Source organism: Lactuca serriola, chromosome 8, assembly GCF_051521515.1.
Source record: "Lactuca serriola cultivar US96UC23 chromosome 8, Lser_US96UC23_V15, whole genome shotgun sequence".
In the NCBI taxonomy this organism is placed as follows: domain Eukaryota; kingdom Viridiplantae; phylum Streptophyta; class Magnoliopsida; order Asterales; family Asteraceae; genus Lactuca; species Lactuca serriola.
The window spans coordinates 170,091,037-170,102,673 of NC_136415.1; the positions used below are offsets into that span (position 1 = coordinate 170,091,037).

General features: G+C 36.0%; 1 protein-coding gene across 5 annotated transcripts; it reads left to right on the top strand.

Moving 5' to 3' along the window:
- The first annotated feature begins 5,894 nt into the window (after nt 1–5,894).
- On the top strand, nt 5,895–8,369 carry LOC145068736 (uncharacterized). Of its 5 annotated transcripts, none has more exons than XM_079015737.1 (4): nt 5,895–7,224; nt 7,328–7,719; nt 7,800–8,035; nt 8,124–8,369. In XM_079015737.1, the coding sequence occupies exons 1-4, from the start codon at nt 6,172–6,174 to the stop codon at nt 8,237–8,239; spliced, it is 1,797 nt and encodes a 598-aa protein (XP_078871863.1). In that variant the 5' UTR covers nt 5,895–6,171; the 3' UTR covers nt 8,240–8,369. The 5 variants fall into 5 exon arrangements, with proteins under 5 accessions (XP_078871863.1, XP_078871862.1, XP_078871865.1 ...); XM_079015736.1 differs by having other exon boundaries at nt 5,913–7,224; nt 7,797–8,035; XM_079015739.1 differs by having other exon boundaries at nt 5,913–7,224; nt 7,797–8,025.
- The last annotated feature ends 3,268 nt before the right edge of the window (nt 8,370–11,637 follow it).

Consider the following 11,637-nt stretch of genomic DNA (forward strand, 5'->3'; position numbering starts at 1 on the left):
TAAAGGCCTTAACTCTCATTGTTGGCCACCCTTATCGCCTATTTGTCCAGAGAAACCCTAGTTCGTGCATTTCTTCTCTTTTTGATTGTGTGAGAGCTTAAAGAGTTCCTTTTTGGTGTTTATTTGAAGAAGCTTGAAGTGGTTAGTGCATAGCTGAAGGGAGAGGCTGTAGATCCGGTGTCTACTATGTTGTCGCAGCCATATTGAGGTATAAAGTTGATACCTTGGTCATTTATTCGCTAGAGCTCTTCATTTGAGAGTTTATGGTTATTAGCTTATTTTAGGATCATTCTTGGATTTGAGCATGTCATGAAGCTATAACTTCAGATATGGACATCGCATGGCCTCTTTTGACTTAAAGTTGCCATCTTTATCAAGTCTTGGCCCTCCTTCATGCCCTAAATCCCTTAATAAGCTATGATGGAGTGTTTTATCCCCCTTAATGCCATGCATGGATGTAAAGATAGCAACTTTACATGGTATCTCAGCCCTAGGGGACCAAATCTATAGTTTGGAGCATTGGACTCGCTTAGAAAGTGGTTGAATGTTTTAAGAGTAAGCAAACTCGATGAGTTGCCTTTCCAATTCGACGAATTGGCCCAGGGTTTCCTCGATCTTCTAGACACTGCACGAACTCGACGAGTTGCTATGATAACTCGGCGAGTTGACTAGAGTTTTCTGAGTTCTGAAGGAACATGACAAGTCAATAGATGCACCCGACGATTTGGGTTAACATGGACTGTTGACCTTGACTGTTTACTTTGACTTTGACCATGGTTAACTAAGTTTGACTTTAAGGGTATTTTGGGTGTTTCGGGATTTTGATGGAGTTAATCACATGGTGATTGTAGGCGGTTGAGTTTAGAGCTGTGATTCGAGAGTTGGATCTTGTCATTTAGTGCTACTTGAGAGATGACTTCTCCTCACTATACTAACATGGTCGAAGGCACCAAGGTCGGCACTTTTTGGATTGTTATCCTGGTTATCGTATGATGCTATATGTAGTGATCTGTTAGATATGTATCCTAATGTATAGGATGATGCTATTATTGATGCTATTATTGATGCTCTGTTAGGCATGTATGATTATTATATGTGCTAGCTAGTGTTGGATATCTATGTGATGATTGTATTATTACGGGTGGGTTGAGGCGGTCCTGCTTTGTGCTCTAGGCCAACAGACCCAAGGCGATCCAAATAGATTGAAGGCCCATCGGGGTGTACCAGTCAGTAGACCTGCACAAAAAGACCAGTCTCGGACCAGACCCAAAAAAATCGAGACCGAACCGGTCTAAAACGAGATCGGATCGAAAAAAGACCGACCCTAAAAAATACTGGACCGAAAAAAGACCGGCTTGAGACCGTCTCGGACCGGTCCAAAAAATACCGGACCGTTTGGAGAGTGGTCCTAAAAAAGACCGGACTGGTTTGAGACCGGTCTGAAAAAAATAGACTTGTAACCAAACTTTATAAATATATAATTTTTGTGTTAATTATACAATTTTTAATAAAAAACTATCTAATTTATTTTATTTTTTCTTTTATAAAATTTAAATTATCATTTTTAATAATTCTTAATTTATTATTTTGCTGATAATCTCATACTTATTAATGGAAAAAACTCGAAACCAAAACAAAAGAATCGATAAATATCGAAACCGAACAAAAAAACTCGTAAATCGAACCAAAAAAGGCGTATGGAAAGAACGAGAGACGAGACCAAAAAAGACCGGTCCAAAAAAAGACTGGTTCGCAAAAAGACCGGATGGGAAAACGACCGAACAGGATCGGTCTGAAAATAGACCGTATCGTTTTGAGACCGACCCAAGACCGGTCTGGGACCGCAAATGTGTCGGTCTACCAGTTAGGACGAAGGCCCGGAGAGCGGTCCAAACATGTTGTAGGCCCGATAAGGCGGTCCAGACGTGCTAGAGGTTCTGAGAGTGGGCCAGATAGACTGAAGGCCCGGTGATGTGGTCTAGTCATGCTAAAGACTTTATATGCATAATGTTTGTTTATGATATTGTTCTGCTTGTATGGCATTGGTATGTTGGGGGAACTCACTAAGCTTCGTACTTACAGTTGTGGATTTTGTTTCAGGTACTTCGGATGATCGCGGGAAGGCGAAGGCTTGATCGTGCACCTCCTCGGTTTTTCATGTTGTGATTTCTGGGAAAACTCTGATATTGGATTATTTTGAAAATAGTTTGTAAACAATGAATGCGTTTTGGAATGTTTGAAAAGTTTAAATTTTTCATAAATTTTACGAATGTTACATGGAATAGATTGTATATTCATTGGATATGCTAAACATTCCAACGCATATAAGTTCTATGTAATTGAACCTAATGATTTTGTATCGTTCAACACCGTTATTAAGTCACAAGATGCAATTTTTGATGAGATGCGCTTTTCATCTATTCAAAGGCCTAAGGATCGTACTTTTGGTACTAATGAAGTCCAAACCCCAAAAAGTTCAGATGCTGTTACAAAACCAGAAACATAAGAGCTACGAAAAAGCAAAAGAGGTCGAATTCTGAAAATTTTCGATTCCGAGTTCCAAATGTACTTGGTGGAAGGCACAAGGGACGATGAAGGTCTTCAACTACTCTTATTGTTATAGTATTGAGGATGATCCAAATATATTTCAAGAGGCCATACAGTCTCGAGATGTATATCTTGAAAAGAAGCAATGGATGATGAAATGTCATCAATTGTTAAAAATAACACTTGGGTGTTGACTGATTTGCCTCAAGGTTCTAAACCACTTGGTTGCAAATGGATTTTCAAAAAATAAAATGAATGTTAATGGTACTATTAACAAGTTAGATAACCAATCTGGAGGATCATTCCTCAACGACTGGTTGGGTAGTCTTGCTTGGGGGATGTACCATTTCCTGGGCTTCCAAGAAGCAAACTTGCACTACAAACTCAATAATGGAATCTGAGTTTGTTGTGTTACATTATGTTGGTAAAGAAGCTGAATGGTTAAGGAACTTAGTCCATGATATTCGTTTGTGGTCTAAACCGATAACACCTATTTCTATCTATTGTGATAGCATTGCCGCTTTAGGCAAGGCTTCCACTCAAGTGTGTATTGAAAAGTGTTGACACTTGGGTGTCCGACACAATATTGTTAGAGAATTAATCATGAATGGTGTAATTTCGATTGAGTTTGTGAAATCGCAACATAATTTGGCAGATCATTTGACTAAATGTTTGTCAAGAGACTTAGTGCGTAAGTCTGTGATTGGGATGGGATTAAAATCCATCTAAATTTTGTAATGGTGAGACACCCAATTCCCTTCTAATATGACATTAGGAGCTGAATTCAATATGGAAAGCTCACACTTATAGATTGGAAAACATGAAGTATACATCCCAGGTAATGTATTCAGTTCCGCAATTGACCAGGTTATAGTTTAACTTTTAATAATTCCTTTGATTAAATGTATGTTCAGATACATGGAAAGGAGTTACCTACGCGATTGTGAAATGTAGACGCATTTCAAGAGGTGGTGGACTTGACAGTGATACAAACATGAGAGGATTAGGACATGCGGCTTAATAATAGTGTGAGGTTGTATTTTCTAGAAATTTCAATAAACTAGTATGTATTTTACTTTCTGGTATTCAAATGGGTTGATGGGTTTAATTCATAGAACACCCTAATTCTCGAATATTTTTAAGAGTATGATACTAAGTGGAAATTCAATCGTTGTGACATTTTCATTATGTATTGGTTTGGTTTTGTTTTGATAATGTTATGTTTGTTCAAGGGTTACACTAAAATGGGGGAGGATTGTTGGTGACTTTAGTGTCACCAGGACATTTTGTGTAATTGGAACTACATGTGAACTAAGGGATTATCCTTTGTACTATGTATTATATGTTTGGTGAATGCGGAGTGCATACATATATAAGATCGAATTACAAGCCAGTACGACAGAAATACGAGGCTTGGGGATAGAACCCCAAAAAGGTCTTCGGAAATTTGAATTAGTTAGATTATGGAAAAACCGAATTCTAATGGGTTGTTATTGTAAAATTGATAAATCTTATGAATTTTGGTAACCATTGATTATGCCATTATATTTGTGATTCTACTCACTAATTTAGAAGATGGGTAATTATGGTAAAATTGACAAATCTCATTAATTTTGGTAACCATTGATTTCCTCATTAATTTCATATTTGTTTCCTCATTAATTTGGATTTCCTTGATTTGTTTCTTCATTAATTTGGATACCCTTGATTTGTTTTCAAAGAAAATGGATGACAGTCAACACTAATATTGAAACCTTACATTTCTTTACTATAAAAACAGCTCTTCTCTTTGAAGGGAGATGACCTTTTTGCACTCGTTTTTTCTTCACACAAACTCATAATCTTCTAGTAATTTGGCTTATGTTTTTTATGCCTAGATTCTTAAGTGTCCCCTTGTGATTATCTTATGATGAGTTTCTTGTAACCAATGTATAAGATATAAATATCAGTTTGGAAAGTGTTTACAGGATCCAAGGAGTATGCAGATCTCCACCATAAACCCAACCTAATTTCTAACATTTATCTCATGTAGTAGGGTTGAAAGTTAACTATGCTAAAGATACAAAGTGTTAAAGAGATACATTTGAAGTTTATCATTAATGAGTTTTGGAGTTATTTACATTATTTTTTGCTTCTGTTAGATCAAATTGAAAGAGGAATTTGAGTGTGCTCTTAATTCATGCGAGTTGCAATTAATTATTCTTTAGAACTATTTGTAATTTCTCATTTTTCATATTTAGGATCAACAAAATTATACCTAGAACAAGCTTCACATTCCTGAAACCAAAATCAGAAGTTTTAAAATAATTAATTTACATCCTTTTCAAATATTAAAATCTTAACAACCAATTCAAGTCTTACAAAATGTAACAACTTCAGTTAGGTATGGTTTTAACAAAATCAATGCATGCCTAAACCAATACAAAGTTCGCATAAGACTTTACAATATATATATATATATATATATATATATATATATATATATATATATATATATATATATATATATATATATATATATATATATATATATATATACACACGAAACCAACAAACCAACCATCATTTGTTAACAAAATTATTAAAACTTCGATACAAACTCAAACTGTGATATTATTTTTATACCGTTTCCGAATTACACAAAATTTACAATGTTACATAACCTTTTGTACACCATTTTTTCACTATAATAAAAAAACAATACCCATTTTAAACATCTAATATATCTCTACTATAACAATAAACACAACAACAGAATTTAGTACTAAGAATAAAAGAGATATTGTCCTGAAAAAATTCTAGCAATGAATGACTTCGTATGAAACCATAAAATCTTCCACTTTTTTTTTTTTCTGTTTCAAATATCATTATAAACCGTAAATTACGACTTCATTTTGTAAAATAAAAATAAAATATTCACCTATTTTTTCTTTTCTACCCATTTAAAATTATGAGAAGTGTAGTTTTATTTTCCCAATAATATTTTAGGACATTTGACACAATTTTAAATAGATAGAATCATAGGAATGAAAAGTAGAAAAATAAAAATAAACCAATTTTGTATATTTATACTTAAAAAGCCTTTATGAAAATAATAATAAATAAATAAATAAAATAAAAATACTCTAGTACTCTTGAAGACTGGCTGCCAAAATGTATGTCATGGTTATGTACTTATGTTATTCCCCTTTTACAACTTAGTTTACTTTGAACATTTCTCTTTTAGCTTTTGACTCATTCTCCAAAAGACTCTCATCATCTAACAATCAAGGTTGTCCGACTTTAAAGTCTACAATTTCATATACATTTCTAGTTACTCATAAAACAATTATATTATTTTAATTATAATAACGATATTATACCTTTAACAAATTCCACCATTATATAGTTGTAGTATTTTAAAAATATAAGAGTGCAAATGGAAACAAACCCCATCTCCATACTCTCTATTCTTCTCCAAAATTTCCTCTTCACGACACTTACATCTCTCTTAATTGACTCAAGACGATAGATTTCTAGCAGATTTTGAATTTGGGTTTCTGATTTTAGGCATTGATATTGATCTTATGGGGTTGGGGTTTTTTGTTTGAGTGAAGACGTAGACATAGTTGTGGGTATTGGATTATGGGTACGTTAATGGCGTCTTGGTGTTTGCTCAATCATCCATCAAAACCCAAAACCACGACTCGGTATGAGAAAATCAACAATGGTTATCTTCAATCATGCATCGCGTCCACCAATTCAGGCAATACTTGTTCGGATTTTGAATCTGAAAATTTGAAATCCCAGAACAGTGTTGATTTGTCGTGGCTTCCTAATTACGATAACGACAACTCCGCCTCCGAATCTCATCATCACAATCGAGAAATTGATTTTGATTATTCATGGCTTCCTGATCACATCCACTCGAAATCCAGTAATTCTAGGGAAACGGGAAATGATTCATGGTTGCCCTCGGCGTCTACCCTAATTGTCAACGGCGGAGATGATGATGATTCATGGCTTCCTAACTACAATGATGTCAAGAAGAACACTTCAACAATTCCCTCGGAACCCAATAATTTATGTCGTTCTCGGAAAACTTCAAGTTTCTCCCCCACCCACACTGTGACAAATGGGAATCAAAGCAAGGAGATCATCAACAACAACAACAATAACAATAAGCATAAGAAATTGAAGAACGAAGACCATGAATCAGTATCTTCTCGTGAAGAACAAATCCAGCAAGCTAAGCAATTGAATAAGAAACCAGAATCTTCAAGTTCTCAAGGACAAGTTTCTCCTTCTAAATCGAATTGCTCGGTTGAAACCGATAGTTTAGGTGGGGTGTCGACCCTCTGTAGAAGATTTCAAGACCTGGCTGAATCCAGGAACACTAACAGAAAACCAAAATGTTCCTCCGGTGGCAACAACAATTCCGAGAGGGGTGCGCCACCGCGCACAGCCGCCGGAAACAAAAATGAATTGTTTTCTCCGATTTGTAAAGCCGGGGATCACCAGAAGGTCGCCGGAGAGAACAAATGCTTTTTTCATATCACAGTAAAACCCCGTTTGATACGAGGACGCCAAGCTTTCAACGATTTCCTCAATCGAATGGAACAAGATAAACAGCGTGAACTCGAATGTCTAGCTCAGAGAAAACCCGTCTCACAGTTTTCATATCGAGGACGTATCCGAGTAACAATCGATCCTTTTTTTTATTTGTTAATTTCACAAACTCAACAAAAAAAATTCACTTTGGTTATGATTTATGAACATGGTATTCTTTTTCTGTTTACAGGCTTTGCTTCGATTTAGATTCATAAGACCTGGCACCGAATCCAAAACCCATAAACTGAAATTGATAACCAAAGATCATCACAAAATCACAGAATTGACAACACCCGTGGATAAACCCCATGAAATTGATACTTCATCTCACTCGATCCATACTATCCAATTAGAAAACTATCATGATTGTGTTAGTGATTACTCTCAATCACAGAGTGATTGGGATGATGAAGAAGAAGAATACGATGATGATGGATCATCTTGGGATATGGATCCATTTGATGATTGGATTAGCGAAATCGCGCGACCAAAAAGTTATTGGGAATGTATGAGGAGGGCTAGATACCATGAGATGCGTTACCTTTACTCCTACAAACAAGATCTTCGAGAACTTCTAGAAAGGTAATAAAATTTCTTGTCGTTTTCATTCATGGAAAGTAGAAATACAATATTGAGAGTGTCTATATATGTTTTTGCAGAAGATGCGTTGTGGGTTTTCTTTCTAGTGATCATAAGAACAAGATAGACGAGTTAATGATGAGTCGGGTACATAGGAATGAAGGGCTGGAGTTGAGGAAAGAAGACATGGAAAAGGAAGAAGATGAAGGTGGTTGGAGCAAAGTTGAGAGAAAATGTTGGGAATACAATGAGTTTATTGATCAAACCAGAGTTCAAGGAGAAAGATCTTATCAAAGTTCGTCTTCCATAGTGAGTTATTGTAAGTAGGTTTTGATGTTATTAACTCTTTGTTGTAGAGCATAATTTATATATAATGTTGTTGCTTATGGTGACATTTGTAACAGAAGATGGAGCAACTCGATGGAGTGATGATGGAAAAGGGGAAATCAATATCGAGTTGTGTGGACATATGCAAGTGAAAATGCAATGGTGTTTTATGAATCAATGTTTTGAATATGTTTAGACTTTTTTCTTTCTTCATAGAAAGAGATGGTTAAGTTTCAACTTTTTGTAAATGGAAGACATTGCACATTAAAAAGGTTGTAAAGAAGAGGTGAAGAAAGAAGATGAAAATTATCTTCTATTTATTTTGATTAGATAATCACAAAAATGATCACATTTTGATGTGGCATTTAATAATTTGACCACTTTTTTGTACAATTGTCCGAATTACAATTAACGTGGCAAGTTGTCAAAATCCGAGGTGCAAAATACAAAAAGGTGGTCTGCGACCTTTCTCGAAATATTTTTCTAGTTTGTTGCAAGTTGGTTCTGAACAATTCATGAATCCTTGAATCTCACATTTTCACAATTCGTCATAAAACTAAATTCAGAAACTTTGCATTATTTTGGAACTTGAAAAACACTATCAGAACTTGTTTTTTCATGCTTTTTCTTTCTTGGATTGGTGCATAAACTCGATATAATACTTAAAAGCATGCTAAATTTTGTATCTAATGGACTAGAGTTGTATCTAGTTTGATATGAGTTTCAAACTTGAAGAACTTGTTTGCAACTTGATGAACTTGTTCTCCATGAACTTATTTCTTATATTAATGAACAAACATGACATAATACCTAAAAACATGCTAAATTTAGTATACATTCCACTAGAATGTTGCATGTAGGTTAAAAATGAGTCTTGAACTAGAATACTGTAACATCTTGATTTCTAGGTATTTCATTTTGACCCTTGGTTTGTGAATTGTTTTGCAAAGTTAGTCTCTAATGGTATTTTCATAATATTGAGCCATACATGCGTATGTTGGGCATACGTGGCTAGGGTGCAAACCCTAATTTTTAGGGTTTGGACACTATTTAAAAATCGTTATAGCCTCATACTCTCTCTTAGCTCTAGCCTCCATTCCCATTTGCCCTCATCTTGAAACCCTAAAATGTGTGAGTGTATTTTGAAGCTTGGAGAGTCATTTGGTGCCATTTTGGAGCTCTTGGTGGTGAAGGAAGAACCTTGAAGTTGTAGTGCTTCACTCAAGACTTTGGATCCAACAACTACTCTCTCTTGCTCATCTTTTGGAGGTATAAGCCTCCAGCCTTGATGAATATTTCATTAAGGTCTAGTTCTAGCTTAAACTTGGCACCTTTTTATCCCAAATCTTGATCCTTGTGTTTATGGTATACTCCAGGACATTTAAGTTGTCCTTTTAGAGGTTTTAGGGTGTGTTCAGACATAAACATGTGATCTTGAGCATTAGTTTTTTCCCATGCATGATCTAGGTTATGTTAAGGAGTTAAGAAGTTAAGGTTTTATTTTTGAGCGCTTAATAGACATGCAAGATCATGAAGTTAGAAACTTTATGATTAAGGACATCATTTGAGGGTTCAATAGGAATTTTGGATGAAAGAGCTTAAGGATGAAACTCGTAATGGAAAGAATGGATGGTAGTCGCGTGCGTTGGGCGTACCAAAGCGTATGTTGCGCGTACGTGGTCAGTCCCTCGATATTAGTCAAATGTGTAATATTACCTGCGTGCATGTTAAGTGCGCCCAGCATACTCGTCGAGTTGACTTGGTTGACTTTGACTTTGACTAGGAGTTTGACCAAGTTTGACCTAGGGGTATTTTGGGTAGATTGAGCTATAATCTGAGTATTGCTCATTGTTTTTATGAAGGTGACTGGTAGAGTCGATTTTCAGAGCAGTGTATTGTTCATCTTTTTCATCTGACTATGAGGTGAGTCTTCTCACTGTATCCGTGGGTCGAAGGCACCAATGTCGACCCATTATTATGTTATTTAGGATGATAGCTGCTATGTGTCTTATATATGATTGTTAGGTTGGAATAAACCCCATGATGAGGCCCACTATCATATGTTCAGGTTGAAATAGACGCTAGAGTGGGGACCACTATTGTATGATTAGGTTGAAAGATACCCTTGGGCAGGGCCCATATGTGTTTATCGGGTTGAAATACACCCTAGGATGGGTCCCATATGTGTATATTTGGTTAGACTATACCCCAAGGTTAAGCCCAGTTGTTTGATTAGTATTTGGTACTTTGGGGAACTCACTAAGTTTTGTACTTAAAATTTATGTTTGTGGTTTCATGTACTTTTGGTTCAAAAGGTAAGGGCCCGACGTGATGGCAAAACATCCTCCCTCATGTTTTCAACACTTTTTGGATATTAGTACTCTGATGATTTTGATATTGTACATTGTAGATGTTTTGAAACATTTTGATGTGGAAACTATTGATTTTAAAACGAAAAATTTTATCATTGTTTTTGGTTGTTATAAGTTTATATGAGAGCCTTGGTTTGAGGGATTCAGACACACTTTTGGCTGTATCAAAACTCAAAATGAGGAAATGATAATCTTTTTAAAGGAAAACGAAATTAAATTTCTAAAAAGATTTTACTAAGTAAAAGGGGTGCGATGCGTGCAATCAACCGAGCTCAACTAAGTAGTTCCCAAAATTACCCATACTTATGTGTTATGATTAGTATGCTTAATATGAGAATTGCATGCTAGAGTAGGGCTAATGATACTTATGTGAATCATATGACAGAATTACCGTATTTATGTGATACGTTATAGCCTAAGGTAATTTGGCCTCATTTCTTGTTCCTTGTTTGGTTGTGGACTTAGGGTAGAGTCATCATTTGACAATCTATGTGATTCTATTTGTGTATAACTTGCATGCATAAGGCAACCAATGGTGCTGATTGAGGTTCTCGGTATTGCGAGCAGTGGGAGTTGAGGATTCCTAGGAAAGTCTAGGATATGTATGCTATTTAGCATAAGAATGGTGTGTAGTTCTAGTGATGTGACTTAGAGGAATCAGGACGAATCTTGAGGATGGTACATATATGTGTGAAAAGTAGTATTGGTCCCGTACTATTGGAAGTACATGATATGTAATTGAGACAAGAACATGCCTAGAGACTCTAAGGAGGCCTGTATGGTAGGAATTCCCTCGAGTTATATGCTAATTATTTATACGTTTGTGTTTCAATTTGAGTATGGTGATGAATACTTGAGGAGGTTCTGGTCCTGGTACTGGTTTAGGTTTTGGCTCAAGCACAAAACCGACTGATGAGAGGCTACACGAGTTCATTGCAGCTGAGGTTACTTGCGGTATCTTGGATGTTACTCCTGTGATATTCGGTACCATCAAGGAGGGGATTATGGAGCTGATGGATGAGAGGCTCAGGTCTTTTCAAGCAGAGATTGTTGCGGGTCAGATAGGAGCTTGAACTCCCTCATTTCGGTAGTTCAAGTCTTGTGGAGCTCCTGAGTTCTTTGGGGCTAAGAACCCCATCGCTAGCCTACACTGGATCGTCGACATGGAGAATGCTCAGTGGACAAGTTTTTGCCCTGATGGAGCAAAAGTGAGGTTTTCATT

Bases quoted from the DNA above. Each gene is read 5' to 3' on its own strand.
- LOC145068736 (XM_079015736.1), top strand. From the start codon at position 6,172: ATGGGTACGTTAATGGCGTCTTGGTGTTTGCTCAATCATCCATCAAAA. The intron at 7,225-7,327 runs GTAACAATCGAT...TTCTGTTTACAG, and splicing joins CATATCGAGGACGTATCCGA to GCTTTGCTTCGATTTAGATT. The intron at 7,720-7,796 runs GTAATAAAATTT...ATGTTTTTGCAG, and splicing joins CTTCGAGAACTTCTAGAAAG to AAGATGCGTTGTGGGTTTTC.